Raw genomic sequence first — 21,529 nt, forward strand, 5'->3', positions numbered from 1 at the left:
GGATTGATAAATGTGTTCTTAGTGTACATTTGTCTCTAAAATGTTAATTTATGTTTTCTGACTTTTGTTTGGGATAGATAGGATAGATACATACATCTCCATAATGATTCCTTATTATTGCTTATTTTAAATTGTGTGTTACTAATATAATTTTCACATCCGAAAACAAAGATTTAATAAAGATTTAAAAATGAAAAAGGGAATTACCACGTGACAGACATACCACGTGACGTAACACGTGGTATGTCATTTCCTTACTGTTTAATTTGTAATTAATTTTAAATGTTAAAAGTGTTTTTGGGTGTTTTGACAGGCGTTCTCAAATAAAATGCGTTATTATTATTATAATTATTAAAACACGGCTAGTACAAGAAATGGTGTCACTAGCGCCCCCTTCATTTCCGGAACGCAATAGTCCCATTTCCATATAAGGTCTGAGACTTACAGTGGTCTGTCCCAGCCCCTTTCCGCAAGCTGCAGGGAAGTGTGCTGTGTACCGAACGCTCTACGAGATCTGAGAGCCTAGCGGAAACCCGTAAGCTTCCCATGTAAGCCAGGTGGCCTCATCAAATATGTTAATTGCTGTTATGAGGTAAGACTTATTTCTGTACTCATTAAGGAAAATAAATACATAAAAACAGATTTCATACTTTTAACTGGCTTTTAAGAGACTGAGTACACTCATCTCAATTCCAAAGAGGGAGAGAGACTCGCTCTCACAAGGTTATGTTTCCTTTTGTTTGCTTCAAAGGTAACAATTTCAGTTTTGTCTTCATTTAATTGAAGAAAACTGTCCACCATTTACTTTTAAGAGTACAATAGAGTCTTAGCGCTTTAACAAACTGGATTTTAGATTTTTCACGCGGATGATATATGAGGTGCGCAATTAAATAAGGTGTGTCGCAATAATAAGGATGACAGCTCTTGCCCAATGCAGAGCAAATGCAACAAAAGCGGTAGAGGCTCTAGAACAGAACCTCGGTGTACGCCAAATTGCCTGGATTATGGCGAGATCTTTACTTAGAAGTAGCTACAAAGAACAACTTGTCAGAAAAGTATATATATATATGTGACCTCGGTTACGGCCTTAGTTATGTGTGAAGAACCTTAAATCCTCTGGTGTTGTCTTTTTACCAGATCACACATAAGTTTGTAAAGAAAATGATCAGAGGCACTGATGCAAATTAACCACAGTTTATTTACTCACAATAATACTAAGCATAAATAGTCAATTCATTTTATTGTACAATATCAACCACTTTAAAATCCTAAATCTATGCTGGCCCTGGAAACCTTACCGCTGATGACCAGTTACTCTGATTAAATAACATCAGACTGCTTGGGGGAGAAATAATAAAAAAAAAAAAAAACAAATGTAACTGAATACACCTAAAATGTAGCTGAAAGACACACTTACTCAACAAAAGAAAAACTCCCGGTGAATAACACAAAAAAAAACTCCCCTTCCACTAGTCTCCTCGATCTACATAAAACAGCTTGGGACCAGGGACAGCACAGGTTACCATCTAAAAGCGAGCCTGGAGGGCTGAACAATAAAAACTCCCAAAAGAATAAAGAATTTAATCAGTAAATAACCAAAACAAACTAAAACTGAAACAGTAGCAGGCCAACCTGCACACAACAGAGAATAGAAGTAAACAGATATTTTAAATAACCAAGTAATAATGAACTGCCTTTACCTTCGCTAAAAGCTAGCAGAGCTCTGTATGTCCTCTCCAAGAGGAGGTTTCCTGCAACAATAAAATGGAGCCATCAGAAATAATTCTCAACCCAGGGCACGCTTCATGTTAACCATACCTGCAGAGGAATCAGCCTGGACTCTCACCCTCTCAGCGATCTACCCGCTTTTAAATGTAAATGCCAATTACCTGTCTCCGTAATAAATCAGCTGCACTAAAACACAGCGTCTTCCTTATATGGGCAAATGGAAGAGTGCATAATGGACATAATGCCCCGGCTACATATATAAACAGTCCAAGGAAGATCCTGATACACCATCCCGTCACCAGTAGTGAAAAGTCAGGGGTTATGGTGTTGTTAAAAGTAAAATATTTTATGCATCTTTCTAATATTAAATTGGACTAGTTTTATAGGAAAGTCTATCAAGAAAACAATAAAATATAGAGCCTTCTGCAAAAGAGGAAGTCTTTGCAAAAATCTTCTTCAGTTTCGAAAAGAGACGTTGACTTGGGATTCAGACTCCAGCTTGAGTCGCATGGAAGTTGCAAAAAAAGACAATCAGTACAGACTTGAACTGCTAACCTGAAGTTAGCAGTTAAAAATCTGCAGTCATCTTACCACATAAAATAAGTAGCTTTCTTGAACTGCTAACCGGATGTTAGCAGTTCAACTTGAGGTTGAATTGCTAACTTCAACAAGTTAGCAATTGTAGTGCTGGATTACAGGCGAACTTGATGGTGTAGAGGTTTATGAAGGCTATTAGACATTGTTACAAAAATTAATATCAATGAAGGACAAAATTATGGAGATAAGAAAAACTATGTCTAATCCTTTAATTTTACTCATGAAAATAAGTTTTTTTTTTAGTTATTTGCACTGACCAGTTGATGCTCAAATCTCCAGTCAAGTTCAACCTTAGTACTTCAGAAAACAAATGAAACGGATTTAAGAAGTTTTACATTGAAATAAATGCATGAAGTTTTTAGTTTTATTAACAATTAATATATTTTGTGTTATTTTCTTTTGCTTTTTTCTTACAGGATTTTTAGAAAAGGAAACATTGCGGCTGTCTTTGTGCTGGGAGCTATTTGCATGATCATTTACTTCTGTCAGTACAGACCTGACCTTACAAACCACAATTTCTCCAGCCGCACACTGAGTGATGCCTTTCATGATGACAATCAATCAGAAACTGTCATCAAACCATACACACATGAATTTTTTGTTCCAAAATGTGAAGCAAACATGTTGGTAGCTGACATGAAAGACTTCAGCTCTCTTCCCGATACTATAAAAAATTTCTTGTACTACCGCCACTGCCGCACTTTTCCCCTGCTGCTAGACCTGCTAGACAAGTGTGGGGGAGATAACGGGTCCAAAGAAGTCTTCCTTCTGCTCGTCATCAAAAGCTCTCCTTTGAATTATGACCGTCGGGAAGTGCTGCGTAAAACCTGGGCCAGAGAGAGGCTCCATAATGGTGTGTGGATTCGACGGATATTCATCCTAGGAACATCAGGTTCGGGTTACGAGAAGAAAAAGCTAAACAAATTACTGGAAGCAGAACAAGAGGACTTCAATGACATCCTCCAGTGGGATTTTGATGACACGTTTCACAACCTCACACTGAAACAAATGCTATTTTATGGGTGGATGGAGAGAAACTGTCCAAATGCTCGCTTCCTGCTTAACAGCGACGACGATGTGTTTGCCCACACTGACAACATGATAGAATATCTCCAACACCTCCCTGACAATGATGGAAGCAAGCACCTTTTCACTGGCTACTTGTTTCTGAACGAAAAGGTCGTCAGATGGAAGGAAAGCAAATATTTCATTCCAGTCCAGGTGCAGGAGTCAAACACATACCTACCTTACTGTGGAGGAGGGGGATACCTTCTGTCCAGCTACACGGCTTTGGTGATATACAAGATGTCGCAGTCCATACCCATCCACCCCATTGATGATGCTTACATGGGGATGTGTCTCGCCAAAGCAGGACTTTCACCTTCTTCTCACATCGGTGTGAAAACATTAGGGCTAAATATGCCATCTAAAGGAGCAGACCATCTTCAACCTTGCTATTTGAGAGACCTTCTATTAGTACACAGATTTCTACCAGCTGATCTGTATTTGATGTGGAAAGAAGTTCATAATCCACATTTGAAATGTAACCCCTGAAAGAAACAAAAATAAGGATTCCAGTCTGTTGGATAAATGGACTGTAACTTCAAGATGCCATAAAACGGCTGGGTGGGTTTTTTTTTAATCATTTGGGCTCTTTTCAGAAGCTTGAAGGTTATTTTAAAAGGGTTATTTTAATCATTCAAAGGTGGATTCATTGAACTCAAATTCTAATTTATTTATTGTATATGACTGTGTAGGTTGCAGGTTTATAAGAAGAAAGACAATCTCTATTTTAAGCTAAAGAAAGAAAACCAGGGAAGCGAATGCTAGGCATGACTTGTCTAAATATTTACATGGTTTTTCTTTTCTATTTATTTTCATGTTTGAAACAGTGATTTTCAAACATGAAAATATGGCTAATTTTTACGGTCAGTCATATTGTGAAAGTAATACAAACTTTTGTTAAAATGTGGACAAATGAGGATAAGTTTGTGCGAACAGACAATGTGGCTGACCTACAATCGGTTTATTGAATGGAGCTATTTAACCTCTTCCTAATTACATGTGAGGGTGACGTGCCTGGCAGCAATAGGTTAGCTTGCTGCTGAATAGAGTTTGTTATTTTCCATCCATCCATTAATTAATTGATTAATTAAGAAGGGAGGCCCAGACTTCCCTCTCCACAGTCACATGTTCCAGCTCTTCCGGGGGAATCCAAGGCGTTCCCAGGCCACCTGAGAGTCTCTCCAGCGTGTCCTGGATCTTCTCCATGGCCTAAAGATTCCAGGACGATTATCTTTAGGGACCTAAAGATAATTCAGTAGGACATTTTGTCATTTTTAACACTGTTTTACACGTCGGCCCAGAAGTCCACTGATGAGTGGACTAATGTCTCACCACAAGTACCAAAGCAAAGCGCCAAAGTTTATTAACAGATAACAAAAGATAGTTTAGGTAAACAGTAAGATGGAATAAGCCCTGAGGTCTAACAAATTTCTCCACTGGATCTCACAAGCTGAGAGTACCTAGAAGGTCTGACAATGTTTTTGGTATGGAAAGTTGTTCCATTAGCATCCTGATTTTTGGAAACTCCCATATTTTGAACAAGAAGATGTTTATCATCTAAATAAACTGACCTTTCAGTAAGGAAGAGGTTGTATCCTGTCCACCTTGTGGCTACATAACTGTGCAGTAAACCTGTTCAACTGGAATTGACTGAGCCGAGGGAGAGACCATGTTGCATAAAGACTCCTATATATTGTGAGAGCTTGCAGCTCCAAGTCAGAACTCATTGTAGGTACAGCTGTTGTGCTTTGGTTGCTGTGTGTTCTCCGTTTGCAAACGACAGAAATAAAAGAATTTTGCTATTTGCCAGAGTCTCAAGACTGATCTGTTCCACACAGATTAGATTTTCTTTTTTTCCACAGTGGTTTTGTTTCACAGATAATTAACATGTTCAAGAGGAAATGTTACAATCGATTTTAATATGAAATTACAACTAGATCATTTTCATTACTGCAATACCTACATTTTTATTTTACATTATTTAAAACTATCAGTTAATTCAGTGTTGTACAAAAAATGTTTCTCAACCAAAGTGGATTATTATTTTTTACACCTCTGTATATCTTTGGTTTGAATGTTGAAAGATCTTGAATCTAGAAGTTCCTTTACAAATTTTTAATTTTTTAATCTTTAAAGAGAGGTGTTTTAAGTTTAAACTAGACTTAAACTTAAAATCTAATTAAAGTATGCCCACTTGAAACATGATTCAAGTGGGCATGAGAATTATGTTTTACCAAGTTAGGAAAAGCACTTTTTTTATGATTTAAAATCCTTTTCGGAGGATAAAATGCACTCTGTAGCTCTCTGTAATTGACTGGATTGAGGAAAGAATTCAATGTAAATAACTGCTTTGAAACTCACACTGGTTGATGTCAATGTTCTCCTTGTGAGGGGTTGTTCAAATAAATCCTCTTTATGGCCAAAGCCAGACTTCATTGAAATCGACTCCAACTGTAAGTTCATCGAGTTTCCACAAGGAGGAGAGTACACCGTAGATATCAAAGTTCACAATGTCATCATAAGGAGAAGCAAAGTACATTATCATGAAAATAGTGGGACAAAGACAGATAACTGTATTGTCAGTCAAATTTCTGACTCCTGGAATGGTTGAGGGAAGCCTCAAATTACAATCAGTTAACCTTAAGGCAGAGTTTTAAGATTGTTTAAATAACTTTGACTTAGAAGTTCCTTTTGTGTTCATGTGTGTGTTTAAGAAATAATTCTAAATTAGGTCTCATTCCTTAGGTTTGCACAAAAAAGCTAATTTTTTTCCTGTCTTTGTGGCCATCAGGAAGGGTACAAGAATTAAGAGGATTTTGTTCCTCTTCTTTTCTCATCTTCACAAAAAGTTTGGTTTTGAACTTTGACTCATAAGCTCTAACTGGTATTTGGTTGCATAAAGATTTTGTGGAACATAATTGCGATTATGATATAACCGTAGACTGAAGTATAAGAAGATTACTGAAGGGTCTAAGTGGCTTTTGTTGGATTGTGGTTTCAAAACAGAAAATGCAAGGCTATTTAACAGTAAGAAGTGATAAAGAAGGAACCACTTTTAGCTGTAAGAAGGTTGTGAGAGATAAAGGTAAGTCAGTTTTTAAAAAAAAAACATAATGTAGTATTGATTTTAACCAGAAACTTTGTCTGAATAGATGAAGTGATTAAGGTTCAAACTTAGAGATGAAATGTAAGGGGGAGAAAGTAAAACCTGAGCAGAAACGATATGTTTTTTCCAAATGCAAGTAATTTAGAAGAAAATTAAATGTCATTTTTTCAGAGGCTAAAAATTAGAAGGATAATAAACAAACCATTTTTTGTTAAATAACTGCAGTTTATTTCACTTGTCATGGCAAAAGAATGACATACAGTTTATTGGTGCATTCCTGTCATTCTATGCTACATGTCATGTGTCGTCTAAACATAACGTGGTTAATGTTAATCAAAAAAGAGCAAAGTTGGCAAAACAGATCATGCAATCACAGCATGACACCTGTAAGGTTTGAGACCTGGTAGCAGACATTCAGTGTGTAAAAACAATGAATAATTTAGGCTTTGTGAATCAGTAAATCAAGAGCAGGAGTAACAGATGATCCTAACTATGAGACTAAATACAGAGAAAACTGGGATCGTGAATATTGCCTGAGGATTTTATACACTGTTTAAGCTTATAGTGTAGCAAACTCCACTGCAATGGAAAAACTCTTAATGTCCCAGTGTTTGAAAGCTGAGTTCATCATATTGTCCATATAATGACAATTTTATGTTATAGCAAATCTCCAGATGATTGACAGAAAGCTATCTAAAATTCAATTAATTGTTTTGTTTTATTTAATTATGTTATCTAAAACTACTCTTATTTTTTTTTAAATAGTGATGTCACTAGGTAAGTCACTAGGTGGCAGCAGCAATGCTAAAACTAATCAACAGGCTGCCTGTCCAACCCAGTAGGATCCTACAGAAACACTGTTATACAAATGAAGTTTGTGACAGTGGAGGCAAGTAAAGAAACATCATGCATTACCAGCAAACAGACAGAGGCAAAAGTTTGCAGCAAACTTATCTTTAATTAAATTTCAAGACAAAATGTATATCAGAAGAAGGTTTGTTCAAATTTGTTTTTATGAAAGAAGTAAAGAATCAAGAGGACAATATTTACGCAACAAATCTGTTCAAACACAAGCATAAATCAAAATCCTTATTATTCTAAATTATATATTTGTATAAAGCAATAATATTAAATATTAATAAAACCTGAAAGCTATTTCACCTGCAATCAAATCTCTGATACACCGAGATGAATTTGAACAATTTTTCTCTGTAAACAATGAGATTGATAATATATATATATCTAATATATATATAAATTTAATTAAACTGCATCGCTGAGAGGGGATTTTACTTACTTTGAAGTTAACCATTTACAATTAAATGCCAGAGAATATTCAGTGACACTAATGGAACTTTTGAGAAACTCCACACATACATATATTTTAAGCCAAACTGTCAGTGGTTGTCAAATGCTATAACTACAAAGTATCTGCAGAGATTAAAAATAATTATTATTTAACAAAGCACTTATACTGAAATTAAATCCATATCTATACAATGAAAGTTTTTGTTTGGTCTTATGTTAAATGCAAACGTTCTGTTTGACTCCTTTGTATGTTAAAAGGATAAAAAATAAAATAATTCCAGAAATATAATGTGAGAATTAAAAAGCTGTACAGTAACTTTTGCTGCTTTCACTGAAACTAATGTATACAATCCCATTACTCATTACCAAGTATCCACATGCTTCCAAATACAGGACAGAATAAAAATAAAGAAAATACTGCTTAGGAAGACAATAAATAAAATGTATAATTCAATACTGCTGCTGTTAATGTCTGCGTGGTTCAGCAAGGCCTCTTTCTTAGCCTTTTGTGTTTTATCTGTCATCCTGGATCATATTTTCAACCCTTTTTGACAGGTCAGAGAAAGTTGGACGCTTGTCAAAGTCATACGTCCAGCAATCGTTCATCAAACTGTAGACCTGGGATTAATATGGGAAAACGATTAGATGTAACAAATTATATTTGTAAAGATGTTTTTTTTTTATTCAGGTGGTGCACAATACCGAGACAGAGCAAACATACCTGCAGAGGGCAGCTGGGAGGAGCTGGCAACCTCCAGTTGCTCGCCAGCATGTTTGCCAGATGCATTGAAAGAGATGTACCTTGGACATTTTGACCAATCTCCTGCAAACAAAGCTGAGCAGAAAAAATATTATTGTAATTTAAAAATAAACATTGGACACCCGACATTCCTGAACGTAACAACGTCCCATTCTCTTACTCTTTTGGGATTGATGCTGTTGTCACAGTAAGAGAAGAGCTCATGGAGAACGATCCCGAAACTCCAGACATCTGATTTGTGGGAAAATTTATTTTCATTAAGGCACTCTGGAGCTAACCTGCAAAACATGGAGCAACGAGGTTTTATCAGAAGAGTCATATAGACTTTTATTTTACATTTCAGTTCAAGAACTTTGATCACAAAATTTTTGGTTGAAACTTTTGCAAGAATCATGTCAGCTATAAAGTGTGGTCGTCATGTCACTTCTCACTATCAAACAGAATAGCTCTAATGATACCCAAGTGCATACATGTCCATGAAGAGGAGTAGGTCCACTCAAATCCACTTTTTTTTTCTAACTTGATCTTAAATTTGTGATTTAAATGTGACCTATAAGCCAAGATCACATCAGGCAGTACAACAGAAAGAGGGAAATGTTTTCATATATTGATCTAGATAGTAGGTGCTTTACATATTATAAGTGATGTTTAAATTCTTTTGGTTAAAAAATGCTGGTAGTTATACTTTGTTGACTCGTGTATATTTCAAACAGGAGAAATCATACCAGAAGAGGGGGCTCTGTCCAGGCTGTGAGAGACGGTAATACTCCTTATCAAAGGGAAGTACCTTCGTCAGGCCAAAATCAGCTATTTTCACCAGCGACTCATTGGCAACAAGAATATTTCTCGCTGCAAGGTCTCTGTGGACGTAACGCTGCGTCTGCAAGTACTCCATTCCCTACAAAAGTTAAAACAGGTGAGCACAGAAGAATGTGAGGCAGAAAAGAAATGTTCAAACCTGCAATTAGTGAGCTTTTTTCAGTCAGACAGGATTATTACCTCAGAGTTTTTTGTTATTGCATGTTTGGTTGGACTACTAGTCAAAAAGGCCTATCAAAATTGTTATCCTAGGGATTTGCTGCATTACAGGTTTGGAGGAAACAGAAGGGCTTCCTCAACATTTTTACTAAATTTAAAACTGAAAAAATTTCAATGTTTTTCCTACTTGATGTTAAGATCTGAACTAAAGTAGCACTGATTTGAGAGAACAAGCTGACCAACATATCAGCTGGCTCAGTCAGAATTTGCATGTGATGTTGCTGTTAGACTAGAGATTTTTGATTTGCATGTCACTGCATATTTGCAATGGACATAAAAATTCAAATCACGTCGGTATATTTCACACATACTTCAACCACTATGAGCCATACTTTGTGATAGTAAAGATTTACATTTTTGTTGATCAAATATAAACCCCGTTCATTTTTTATGTGTTTGGAAAAGGCTGATGTCTGTGAACGTTACCTTACAAATCTGAAAAGAAAAAAGCAGCATTCGCCTGGTGGTGATGTTATGACGGTTAGTCCACACATAGCCATTAAGGCTGCCATAAGGCAGATACTCCATCACTAAGCTCATGCTAAGGCGACCTGTAAACAATCAAGCAATTCAGTAAACCAGGGTAGCCCAGCATGATGTCATATGTGCATCTATACCATGGTAAGTTTCAAATGTCTCTAAAAGCAAGTTTTCCTGAGATAATATTAATTAAACATAAATAATAATTAATTAGACATAATCTAATAAATAACATAGGATTTGATTATTCAGCAACAATTTTATATTTTAAATTTTATTCTCTTAAGAATTATTTCAAGGCTTTTTTCTGTTTCTGTTTTGTTCCAGTCCATAAGTGTGTATGTCATTTTTACCCATGCTGTAGCAGACTCCTCTGTACTTGACGATGTAGTCACAATGTAAAACACTGAGCATTTTAACCTCCTTCTGGAAATCCTCAAGATTTGAGCCTTTGTTAGGCTGGAGCTTTTTCACAGCCACAAGCTCACCAGTGTTATCACCCAAAGGGTCGTAGCGACAAAGCTCAACACACCCAAAGTTTCCCTGCAGATATAACCAGATGATTCTGGGAATGACCATTCTGCAAAAGTCAAATATGATGCAAGATTTAGCAGATAATTTGTTGTTTCAAACTTACTTTTCCCAGTGGGGAGATGTAGCATAAGTGTCTTTCCTCAAACAGCGTTTGATCATGTGGAACAAGGTTCAGAGCTTTGGACATGGGGCTCTGTGTCACCGGTTCAGTAGCGTGAAGTATTACATAGTCTGTCACAAAACATATAAATAAGGCAAAGCTGTCAGCTGGCCTGACTGGGACTAGCACTGCTTCCCACAGGTGGTGCTGGTTAGCAAAAATGTTTGATTTCAGAGTAAGTTACTACCTGATGTGATGAGACTGTTGAGCTGACGGATGATACTGCGACACGATGGTCTGAAGGCGGCGTCATAGTCCATGCACTGAGCGATCAGATCTGCTAACTCTGTCCACTGGGAAGGAGGCAGCTGATGCATGTTCTCATAAAAATTCCTCTTCTGCAGCAAAAACACAAACAAGCACGTTTTAGAAGTGCTCGACAATTGGAAAGTTGCTGGTCCGACATATAACCCAAAGCCGCCCACTGATCGATCTGTGCATGAACGTGTTCCCCTCGTGGGCAAATAAGGCCAAATAAGGCTCTATTGTGAAAGTGCTTTCAGTGGCTGACATTATTAGACTATTAGAGCACTATTACAATAGTTTAGTGCTTTCAACATATTTACCAATGCAAGAACAAACAGAAATATACATGTGAAGCAGTATGGATGAATACATGCAATTATTCGTTTCAAGTCTTATATTTTTTAGATTGTTTGGAGCCAAAATTGGAAATGAAATATAATTTTTTAGACTTAAATGCAATAAAACTTATACAAAAGATTAGTGAGCAATTAAAAATATTATTGCTTTATTTTGTCCTAACCTTTTAAAGTTTAAGTACCATTAAAACACATAAAAGCATTTAAAAGCAAATGCTCCTAGATACATGAATTAGTGTTATGCAAACAGTTTAAAATAAATCTTGTGCTCAAATTTTTTTAAAAGAGAAATGCCAGCTAAAAGTTCTCAGTATATTGATATAATTCCCCTTCAGATTACAGTTGGTTCTATTGTTTTCTGTACAAAGATATGAATCCACCTAACAAGAACAATTTGAGAAGACTTGATTCACAAAAATACAAAATAAGAATATAAAAAAAAAACTTATAGTTTTCTGTCCTCCAAACACATTTAGTCTTTTGCACATGATTAAATCAAATTTACATTTATAATAAAGCAAATCTGATTATCTGCACACATTATTAGGGAACATTAAAAAGTGTTCCCACTCAGTCTCAACTGAATAAGTAGTGACTTGTGACGCTGCACAGCCTCTGCTTTACATGAATGACGATACCTGATCTAAGTTCCAGCCTCTCAGTGGGGAGTTTCCGTCGTTGAAGATTTCCCACACAGTGGCACCAAAGCTCCACTTATCGCACTCGAGCGTCAGGTTATCTGGGGCATCAAGCACCTCAGGAGCCACCCAGGGAATCCTGTCCAGAATAACTGAAAAAAGAAATTTCACTAATTAACTCTGATCTTTTTATTAGTTCAAGACATGATGTGAAATATATATATATTTTTTAATGTTACCATCATTCCCCATCATGGCCACACTGATGCCCGGGTCACTCAGTTTGATGAAGGGAGAGCTGCCCAGTGAGGGGTCACCTTCTCTTGCCAGCAGCAGGTTTTTAGCACAGATATTTCCGTGAACAATGTTTTGCTCTTCCTGTAATGGAATTGCAATTTTATCTTAAGCACAAATATTTTACGTTTTATTCTATTGTGTTTTGCGAGCTATTTCCAAAACCTTTAAAGCTTTCACATAAACAAATTTAACCTGACTTTCTGCAGACTCTATTTTCCTCTTTGTGAAATGTCTTTCTTACCAGAAAGTTGAGTGCACATGCAAGCTGTTTGGCTATACTGAGTTTCCAGCTCACTGAGACAGATGTTCCTCTTTTCAAGTACAGGTCAAGGGCTCCATACTTGACAAACTCCTGAACCATGATGTCTGTAACGGCACAGCAAGATCTGTTTCTACAGCTGGGCTTCAAATACAAATTCTCACTCACAAGTACAAGAACTGAGGAGGGTCATATGAGGACTGAGGGTGACTAAATTATCACTGGACGTGTAAAATATAGCTGCAAACGCAATGGATTTTTACTAAAAACATCAATTAAATTTTAGAAAATTAAACTCTTTCACTAAAATTTGATGCTGTTTTTATCTCACATGCTGTTTGGATAAGTTAAAACACTTCATTTTACTATTATAATAGTAATAAAAAGGGTTGAAACAATCTAGTTGGTTTGAACTTACTTTGCGATTCATGTACACTGACTCCATATACATGGAGGAGGTGTTTGTAAGAAATTTGGCTCATCAAACTGGCAGCTTCGAAGAGTGACTGAGGAAAAAAAATATAGTAATGTTACACAAAACATACAAAAAAAGGGAACTTGAATTTGCTGAATTTTTAATGACTCACATATTCTGCTTTACTTCAGAAAAACCCACCTCCCAACAGTTCTTGTAAGCAGAATCAAGCACCTTTAAGATGACTTCAGTCATGTGTTTTTCTCCGTCATGGATCTCGGTTTTGTAGCCTTTAAAGATTCGGGTGAAGGTGCCCTGTCCAAGACTGTCACCCTGACATGAAATACTAAAGTCATTGCACTAATTGCTGTGAGAGACTTAAGTGAGAACAAAAATAAAAATCATACAGCCCAAAGATAAATGTTGTGCTATGTTACCTTTGGTCCCATATCTCAATACTTACCCAGTTCAGGTCTCCAAATTTGATCATGTGGATCTGAATGTGACTGAACTTGTTTCTTTCAGAAGTTGGAGAACCTTGAGCTTCAAACAAGCTGCTGTTTCGTACAATTATGAGATTTGTGAGTTCTGCAGAGTCGGAAATAGATTTGTTCACTTCCACTTGAACACATACATTGGCTGTAACTTTAGATCTAATCATTATTACAAAACAATCTTGAGCTTATATGATAAAACGGATATTGTGAAATGTATTCAACTAATTCAAAAAATAGCCTATTTATCCATAATACTGTGTCGAATAACAGCAGACATTTCAATTGAACCATTTGATGAGGCAGCACCTCAGCTGTCATTTTGTCTTTCAAGCTTTACATTTACCTAAGTGTCCCTGAACTCACATAACTTTGTACCTTTGGGTCGAGGCGGACAGCAGCGATTTAACTTGACGGGTATTTCGGCCAACAGCAGCTTGTTGTGTTGGTAATAGTTGGTGAGTTCTCTCAAGCTGGAAAATGACTTTGTGAGACCAGGAAGACTGTAGTTCTCATTTTTAATAATGAGACAGTCCTTATAATCAAGTCCAAGAGGGGTCTGCAGAAAAAGAATAAATAGATTTAATTCACAATTTACAATAGGTTATAGATAAAGAAGTAGTATATATAAAAAATCCTAAATCCTAAATTGTGACTCCTTTAATACTTTTCAAAGGATCTTTCAACAGTATATAAATCCAAAGACGTTCTCTTTTTGATGTCAGGTTATTAAAATGAACAAAAGAGCTGCATAAGCCATCTGAAAATTCATGAGTGTATAATTCTTTTCGCCTGATGTCTTTACCTGAACACAAACCGTGAGGAAGAAGTTGTTGTAGTTCTTTGGACTCTGCCGTAAAATGAAGGTACCGCCTGTACATCCTGACTTTTTCAGCTTGTTGACTGCGAACTCTGATCTGATTTCACAAAATGTAAAAGAGATATCTTAAACATGTTCACGTCAAAATAATAGTCAAATTAAACAAATGTTTAAAGGGACTCACGTGATAGGGCCATGACAATAGTTTTTGAGTCCCTCTAGAAGGCTTGGTGGAGCGATGTCTTGACAGAAGAAATGGCTTGAGTCCGTGATTAGTCTGAAATAGCCGTCAATCAGCGACATAAACGAAAGTGCCTCTTTGCGACTCTGGAAACTAGCTTCCTAAAATGGCAAATGAGCAAATCAAACAGTGTAAGAATACAGAAGCAAAACTTTTATATAAAATATAAATTAAGAAAAGTTTTTGAAAAGAAGTATTTACCAAGCATCTGTCATCCTTCCGAGTTATTGTTACCATCCTACTGTCTTGTGGGACCATCTCATTTAAGATTCTCTTAATGCTGATGTCTACAATTTCATGGAAATCACAGAAGGTCTGCCATTCCTAAAAAAGCAGATGGGCTTATTTTATAACAAAAACTCTTTCTCAACCAAGGGTAACAAAGCAACATTTGACCAAAAAGATGGAACAATTAAACCCTGGAACAAAATGGCAACCATATGAAGATGTCTACATACTTAAATTGATGTCCTATTGTTTCCAATCTTACAATTGGAAACTTTTGCAATATTTGGCTTAAAGTCTTTGGACACTGTATTAACCTACTTTGGGCCACCTCAAGGTTTTGTCCTCTGGGCTGGCTTGTATGGGCTGGCTTATTTTATAGGGTTGACTCCGTTATTGCTAATGTTTTAAACTGCATGACTTGTTGAAACTCTTAGACTTTGTTTGTCATTCAAGTGAGAACTGCAAAATTCTCAAAACGGAGGATCCCCTTGAAATCTAAATATCGTCACCTGTAATTCTGAAATCTCACTTAACCCAAAGGTCCTATTTGGCACTGGCACTGCACCAATGTTTAAAAAAATATAGTTTTCATACACTGAGAAATATGACCAATTAACTGAAATTATAATTTGTTGATCTAAATGTTGAACCCATCTGAATAACCTTTCTTTGTGTACAAACTCTTTGCTCTTACCAGGGCACCATCAAGTTGAGCAGTTTGAATTCCTGTCTCCCCACTGACTCTCAGAAAGGCGAAAGTTGCTTCTGAGTGGGAGGAAGAGCGATTGATACGGAAGGTCTCACTCCCGAGAGACGGCTCGATGCCAGCCAGTTCAATCAGGTATTTGAGCTTCAGGCTGTACTCGTCCACTGAGCATTTGCCAAGCTTTTTCAGGAAACGCTTCAGGGTGCTCCTGATTCGAAAGCGGTCCAGGCGGTTGCGTTTCTGGATTTCATGCCGATGTGACTTGGGGAGGCATGATTTATAGCTGAAGAAGGGCAATCCATGTAAAGAAAGAGACTTTAACAAATATAGCAGATTTCTAAAGAGAAATACTATAGTGGTTCAAATAAAAGAGCACATAATATGAATTATTAAGTGCTCTTTTGCTAGATGCATACAAATATAAAAAGAACAATCACATCAAAAACTTCAAACTGAAAAACCGAGATTTAGTGCAAACACTTTGTCATCTATTATGAAAAATAAAATAAAGCTTTTTTCAGCTGTAAGTACCTGACAGTTTTGCAGAGCTCTCTTATAGACTGGCGTCGTTCTTTAGCCATTCTCCACAAGTCCAGCACAGCAAGGCCAAGGCATTCCTCCTGGGCGCTCAAAGGTGGAACGATTCCTGCTTCACTTGCAATGAAGTCACTTCTCAACTGAACACCAAAAAAAAAAACAAAACGGGTACACTCTTTAATGTGCCATACGTGCCTTACTTTCTGAGAAACATGCAATGTTCAGCCTTTTGTTTTTCCTTACTACATTTTTACACTGAAAAAGACAAAGATCCACAAAATAGATTCTGCTCAACCTAACCATAACCCTAGCTTATGTTAATTTTTTATATCAATGTCAGTGCATTAATAAGTATTTCTTTGAAAAGTTGCTCTAAACACACTTTTTGTTTCAGTCTATTCACTGGAACTGAAGATGTGTGAAATTGTGGATGTTAACTTCTGACTTTAGCCATTTCATATACACTGAATGAGCAAATGTGCCCTTTAAAAGATCTTACGAGACAATAAAATGTCTAAGAATGTTTTTAAACTATAAGAAAGATCATGTGTTTACGTCACTTTTTACCAGCCTGCCTTCTTTTGCAATGGTACATCATTAATACGCTGATATAAAATACGATGAAGTTAGTTATTGACTTTAATATTAATAAGCATGATGTTCATGTACTTCACCTGAGCAAAAAGGTAATCTATGACATTGTAGTCAAGCACCAGGCTGATTCTGTCCTTTGTCAGGCTGTAGCGATATGAAGTTTTTGGTCCTTGGCCGAACCAGTTCCCAAAGAAAAACCTGAAGAAAAAAAGATCCATTATCATTTCTGAGTCATAGAGAGCCTTACTTTTGAAATGTAAGCCAAGTAATTACATTTCTTTCATTTAGTTGTTCCCTTTCCAAGTACAGAAATTAATGTGAACCACACATTAATTAGTATAGATTATTTGATTCTTTGAAATTCTGGATTTTTTTTAGTAATGCAGAATCCATAACAAAAGCTTGAAGGAAATAATATTTCAAATCAACTCAATCTTGTATTCAGTGAAGATTTCAAACGTTATTAGAAGTCCAAAGCTTACACAAAATGATGCAAAGTGCAGTTCCTAAAAGGTTAAATAATTAGACATATTTTCACAGTGGGGTAACTTTTTCTCCTTTATTACTGCAGATGGTCATATTGTTGTTGGTGAGCTGCACTTATATGCTATACTACTAATTTACTTTCCCCACATGTCATTCTGACATATATGTGGAGGTATAATAATAGACACCACTAAATATCTTTTAACTCTAAATGTAAATCATTTCAACATTTATGCATTAAATATGCATAAATAATAAATAATGAGGAAACTGAAAATGCAGCTGCAGATGTCTGATTGACTTTTCAGGCATTCCTTTGAAGACATTCTCGTAGTAATCAATTCAACTAGGTATTTATACATTAAAACACTCCACATTTATAAAATGTTCACTTGAAAGATTTGCATTTATTAGTAATTTTGTCTTCCTTTCAACTGATTTAGTAATAATAACACTAAAGATAACATGAAATAGTTCTAAAAGTATTAACGTGGCTTTTTAAAACTGAATTGTGAATATTGAACTTACCTCACTCTAAAATGAACGACCAAGTTTTCATCTGAGTCAAACATGTGTGATGGCGGATACCAAAATGACAGATCTGCAGAGGCTAAACCAAAAAGGCTCAGGTACACTGGTAAGATTCCTGGATAGTAAAAAATTATATAATTACACATAACTTTATTTGGACAACCAGCACCTCAAACCAACAAGAAGTTCCTGCTCAGAGTCTTATTCATCCATTCATTCTTACCACTTTTCTTTCCTGCTTGGATGCAAACATTTTCTGCACTTATCTGTCCAGATGAAATTTGAATCACTGTCGCATCCTTTGTGCCAGGAAAGAAGTAGATGTGTACTTGTAAGCCGGCTTCCAAGCTCGAACTGGACTTCTGGCTGCCCCCCCGGTCTCTCAACACCAGGGGGGTCGACTCTTCCTCTCTGAAAGTCATTGGCATGTCTGAAAATGAAATTGACAGTTGCATTCAGATATTTGCTTCAGTTGAATTATATGAGAACCCAATTTTAATGCACACTTCCTCCATTGGGGAGAAAACCTCAGACAAATTAGCAAAAATATTATTTGAAGAAGAATTTGATAGTCAGTGGTGCTAAAATGTCAAGAATGAGAAATGAGACCTTTGTGGGGTTATTCTTTGCACTGACCTTCCAAAAAGTTATGGATCTATCTATGGATTAGAAAAACTTTGAGGCAAATGTTTCCCCTTCTCTTATGTTACTGTTCTAGGGACGAATAGAACTGTGATTTTTCTAAATGTGAGCGAAAATGGCTATCCAGCTCCATAAAAAAATGTTAATATAAACATAAAACGGAGGCTTGAATGTAACATTGTCCTCATTACATGTAAAAAGCTAGACTAAAAATCTTTAAAGTGGATGAAGAAACACCATTTAATATGTAAGGTGATGTGCTAGACATTGAGACGATCACATTAGGTTTCTTGTTCTTTGTTTCCAGTAAAGTTTATTTTTTTCAAACTGTTGTTTTTTCACGAACTTTCTGACAGTCATTTAAAGCTTTTTGGCACATTTTTCCGTGGTCTGCTTTGTGTCTTTGAAATTATTGGTGAAACTAGACAAGTAGGTAGCAAAAAGGAAAATTGGGCCAAAATATCTGTCCACCTGCAGAGTATGTGAGTCATGTCTTATTGTAAATAAAATCTGATGACAAATGTGCTTAAATGACAGATATGTTGACGTTTTACTTTGGTCAACTGTTTTGCAATGAATACCAAAAACAGGGTTAAATGAGACAAAATATGCCATTTCACTCTGTCATAACTTGTTTTGGTGACAAATGAATCTCTTAAATCAATTGGTCCCCTAAGACATTTTAAAAAACCTCAAAAGTCCCGTTTACTCAAAACGACCAAACGCCTAGTTGCTATTGTTAAAACATGTGTCATCATAGAGCAATGCTTACAGCATATGGCCAGGACAGTTTTAAAAATATTCAGTTTAATGGCCTTGTTATTAAAGATATAATAAGGTTGAAGAGGCAATGTATTTTTCTGCTTCGATTATGTTTTTTCCAAACCTTATTGATTGTATTGTGTCAAAAATTTGTAACAAGATTATGTCAAGAATACTCAATAAACTCAGTACACGTTACATGTTCAGCTCCAAGAAATTACACATGTTCTTAGTTCTGTACTTTAATTACAAAGCAGTTAAGACACACAGACAACTACTTAAATAATACTTCAAATAAGGATATAAGTAGTTTTGCAATCAACAGGTCATCACACGTATGCAGCTGCATGTCTCTCATAGTTCCAACATCAACACATCAATAATGCTTTGGAAGATACACACCTGCTCTTGTCTAGATCAAAGAAAAAAAAAAAAACTGGAGTGAAAGTAACGGATTATTGTCAGCGTCTTTTTGGCAGATTTCTTCTTCACATGACATCGTCAGGAAGAAAATCCAGTTCTTCTAATTCTTTATGAAGTTTGTATTTAGGGCCAAACAAGACCACTGTTGGCAGTAATTTCTAATTTTAATGACTCTCTGACTTCTCAGTCATGTCTGTTAGTAGCTTTCATACTTCCTGTTGCTTGGCTTATTGCTCAAGATGCTTAATCAGCTGATAATCTTGTAAATTTTGGGCCAATTAGTTGCTTTGTTTGAATCTGAATATAAAGTTGATTCTGTTGTCTTGCAAACAGAAAAGAGTAACTTTGAGAATCTGAAGCAATATGAAACTTCACACCAAAATGGTAGCTGTCTTTGCTTGTATTGTACACTGTTATCCCACTGTCTTTTAGGTGATTACTCACCACACATTTAATAATGTTCAAAGACCTTTGGGAATTCCCACTGGGTTTTTGTGAAACTGATTGCCATACTTTGCTACATAAAGAGGAATATAGTATGTAAAATACAGAAACTCTTTGGTATCTTATATCACATTGTTTCAAGTTTCAGAACTGGCTCTTAAATTACTTATTTGACACAGGAAATAACATTTGTACATCACAGAATTCAGAGTAAAGGGAATATTGAAACATTAAAATGTTTAAAGGGAAGCGTTCACTGAACACACACAGCTACAGCAGGTCAAAACAGAAACTTTTCAATGTTATTAGTTGAGAACAGTCAACCTTACCCAGCACATCATTTCTAACAACTGCCTGATAGTCCTAACATCAAGCACCAAATAATACATATTATTAAAACCTAAAGTTGCTGGTCAAGCTGTTACCTTTTACATTGGATGTCCTTATTTCTTCAGTTCATCGGTTTGTTCCTGTAAGTTCGTGCTTTCCTTTCTAAACTTCTGCGTTTCTTACTCTCTGTATGTCAGTGTCAGCATGTCAGGGTGTTGACAGGAAGTTCTATCTGATTTCCTGATTTTTGACAAGCACACCAAAGACGTCGACAGTGTTTTATCGCTGTCAGGTTTTTTTTTAATTTTTTTTATCTCATAGGCACAAAACATGAAGAAAACTTTACCGTCTCACACAAAATGATATTCTGTTCAGTACTTAGACAACTTAACCACAAAATGCTGCACATTCTCCTAAAATTGAACTTCTTGAATCCTTTCCTTTCTTTTTGAATGAGCCTCTACAGAACCTGACACATTTACAGCAAAATATCTGAACATTCAGAGCCTTCAAAACATTCTAATGTTCTGTGTATGAAAACTATTGTATTTCGGTCAACTTTCTTCCAAATATGAACAGTTTCCATTCACAATTTGCAGTATTCAAAAGCTTGATTATAAAAGAGCAAAATTCTCTTTTTGCTGCTCAATAGAACAACAAATAAAGCAGCAATAAGCAAATTAGACACCATGATTATGTGATTATAGAAACAGAAAGAGAACTCTTATATTTTCTTTTAAAATATTTCTTGATGATGGAATGATCATGAGAGAAGTTTATGTTCTGTGGAAGCGAACGTCCATCTTTGAAGAAATCGATTTATCTGACATTTCAGGAAAAGAAACCCAGCTGACAACCCAGTGTGGCTTCGCTTCTCAGCAGCGCAACTTCCTGTTCTAGTTTTACCAAAACCACCTGGTCTGAACTGCATTCACATCCAGCTTGAACTATGAGTATAATTCATGCTTATTGCATTTTTTATGCGCAAATTAGTTTCTGGAATCCTTTAGTGGAGTTTGTTTCCTCGTAATAAAAATATGAGGAAACATATTTTTCCTGCAATCATATGTCCATATTAGATTTCCTTGTTATTTGATCAACTCATATTAACCACCAGTTTCCTGTTAATGCAAAATAAGACAATGACATGGGCCATTCCTTCTGTTCTGACAGGAAAACATGAAGCTGAGCAGTTTGATCATTTAGACATTTTTCATATTCAAATCTTATTTTACTGCAAGCATCCCTACATATATTTTACTGATGAAGTAAAGCGAGTGTATGCTATGTTACAGTGGATAAGA

The 21,529-nt window shown here is 36.0% G+C and overlaps 2 protein-coding genes across 3 annotated transcripts; one reads left to right on the top strand and one right to left on the bottom strand.

Annotated features, from left to right (window-relative positions):
- Positions 1-479: 479 nt before the first annotated feature.
- LOC129379706 (N-acetyllactosaminide beta-1,3-N-acetylglucosaminyltransferase 3-like) lies at positions 480-5,197 on the top strand. Its single transcript, XM_055060525.1, has 2 exons — positions 480-592; positions 2,742-5,197. Exons 1-2 carry the CDS (start codon positions 573-575, stop codon positions 3,877-3,879), a joined length of 1,158 nt encoding a protein of 385 aa, XP_054916500.1. The 5' UTR covers positions 480-572; the 3' UTR covers positions 3,880-5,197.
- Positions 5,198-7,344: 2,147 nt separating this feature from the next.
- On the bottom strand, positions 7,345-20,434 carry jak3 (Janus kinase 3 (a protein tyrosine kinase, leukocyte)). 2 transcript variants are annotated; one of them, XM_055048229.1, is made up of 24 exons: positions 20,321-20,434; positions 17,848-18,054; positions 17,622-17,739; positions 16,688-16,805; positions 16,008-16,153; positions 15,465-15,759; positions 14,744-14,866; positions 14,486-14,643; positions 14,287-14,398; positions 13,860-14,040; positions 13,451-13,575; positions 13,189-13,320; positions 12,991-13,078; positions 12,555-12,679; positions 12,256-12,394; positions 12,017-12,168; positions 10,964-11,114; positions 10,720-10,847; positions 10,436-10,625; positions 10,029-10,153; positions 9,290-9,462; positions 8,725-8,842; positions 8,526-8,639; positions 7,345-8,422 (listed from the first exon to the last, which is right to left on the bottom strand). In XM_055048229.1, exons 2-24 carry the CDS (start codon positions 18,050-18,052, stop codon positions 8,318-8,320), a joined length of 3,321 nt encoding a protein of 1,106 aa, XP_054904204.1. In that variant the 5' UTR covers positions 18,053-18,054; positions 20,321-20,434; the 3' UTR covers positions 7,345-8,317. The 2 variants fall into 2 exon arrangements, with proteins under 2 accessions (XP_054904204.1, XP_054904194.1); XM_055048219.1 differs by lacking the exon at positions 20,321-20,434 and having other exon boundaries at positions 17,848-18,122.
- Between the last annotated feature and the right edge of the window lie 1,095 nt (positions 20,435-21,529).

This window comes from Poeciliopsis prolifica, unplaced genomic scaffold, assembly GCF_027474105.1.
Source record: "Poeciliopsis prolifica strain line A6 unplaced genomic scaffold, Auburn_PproV2 SCAFFOLD002, whole genome shotgun sequence".
Classification (NCBI taxonomy): Eukaryota; Metazoa; Chordata; class Actinopteri; order Cyprinodontiformes; family Poeciliidae; genus Poeciliopsis; species Poeciliopsis prolifica.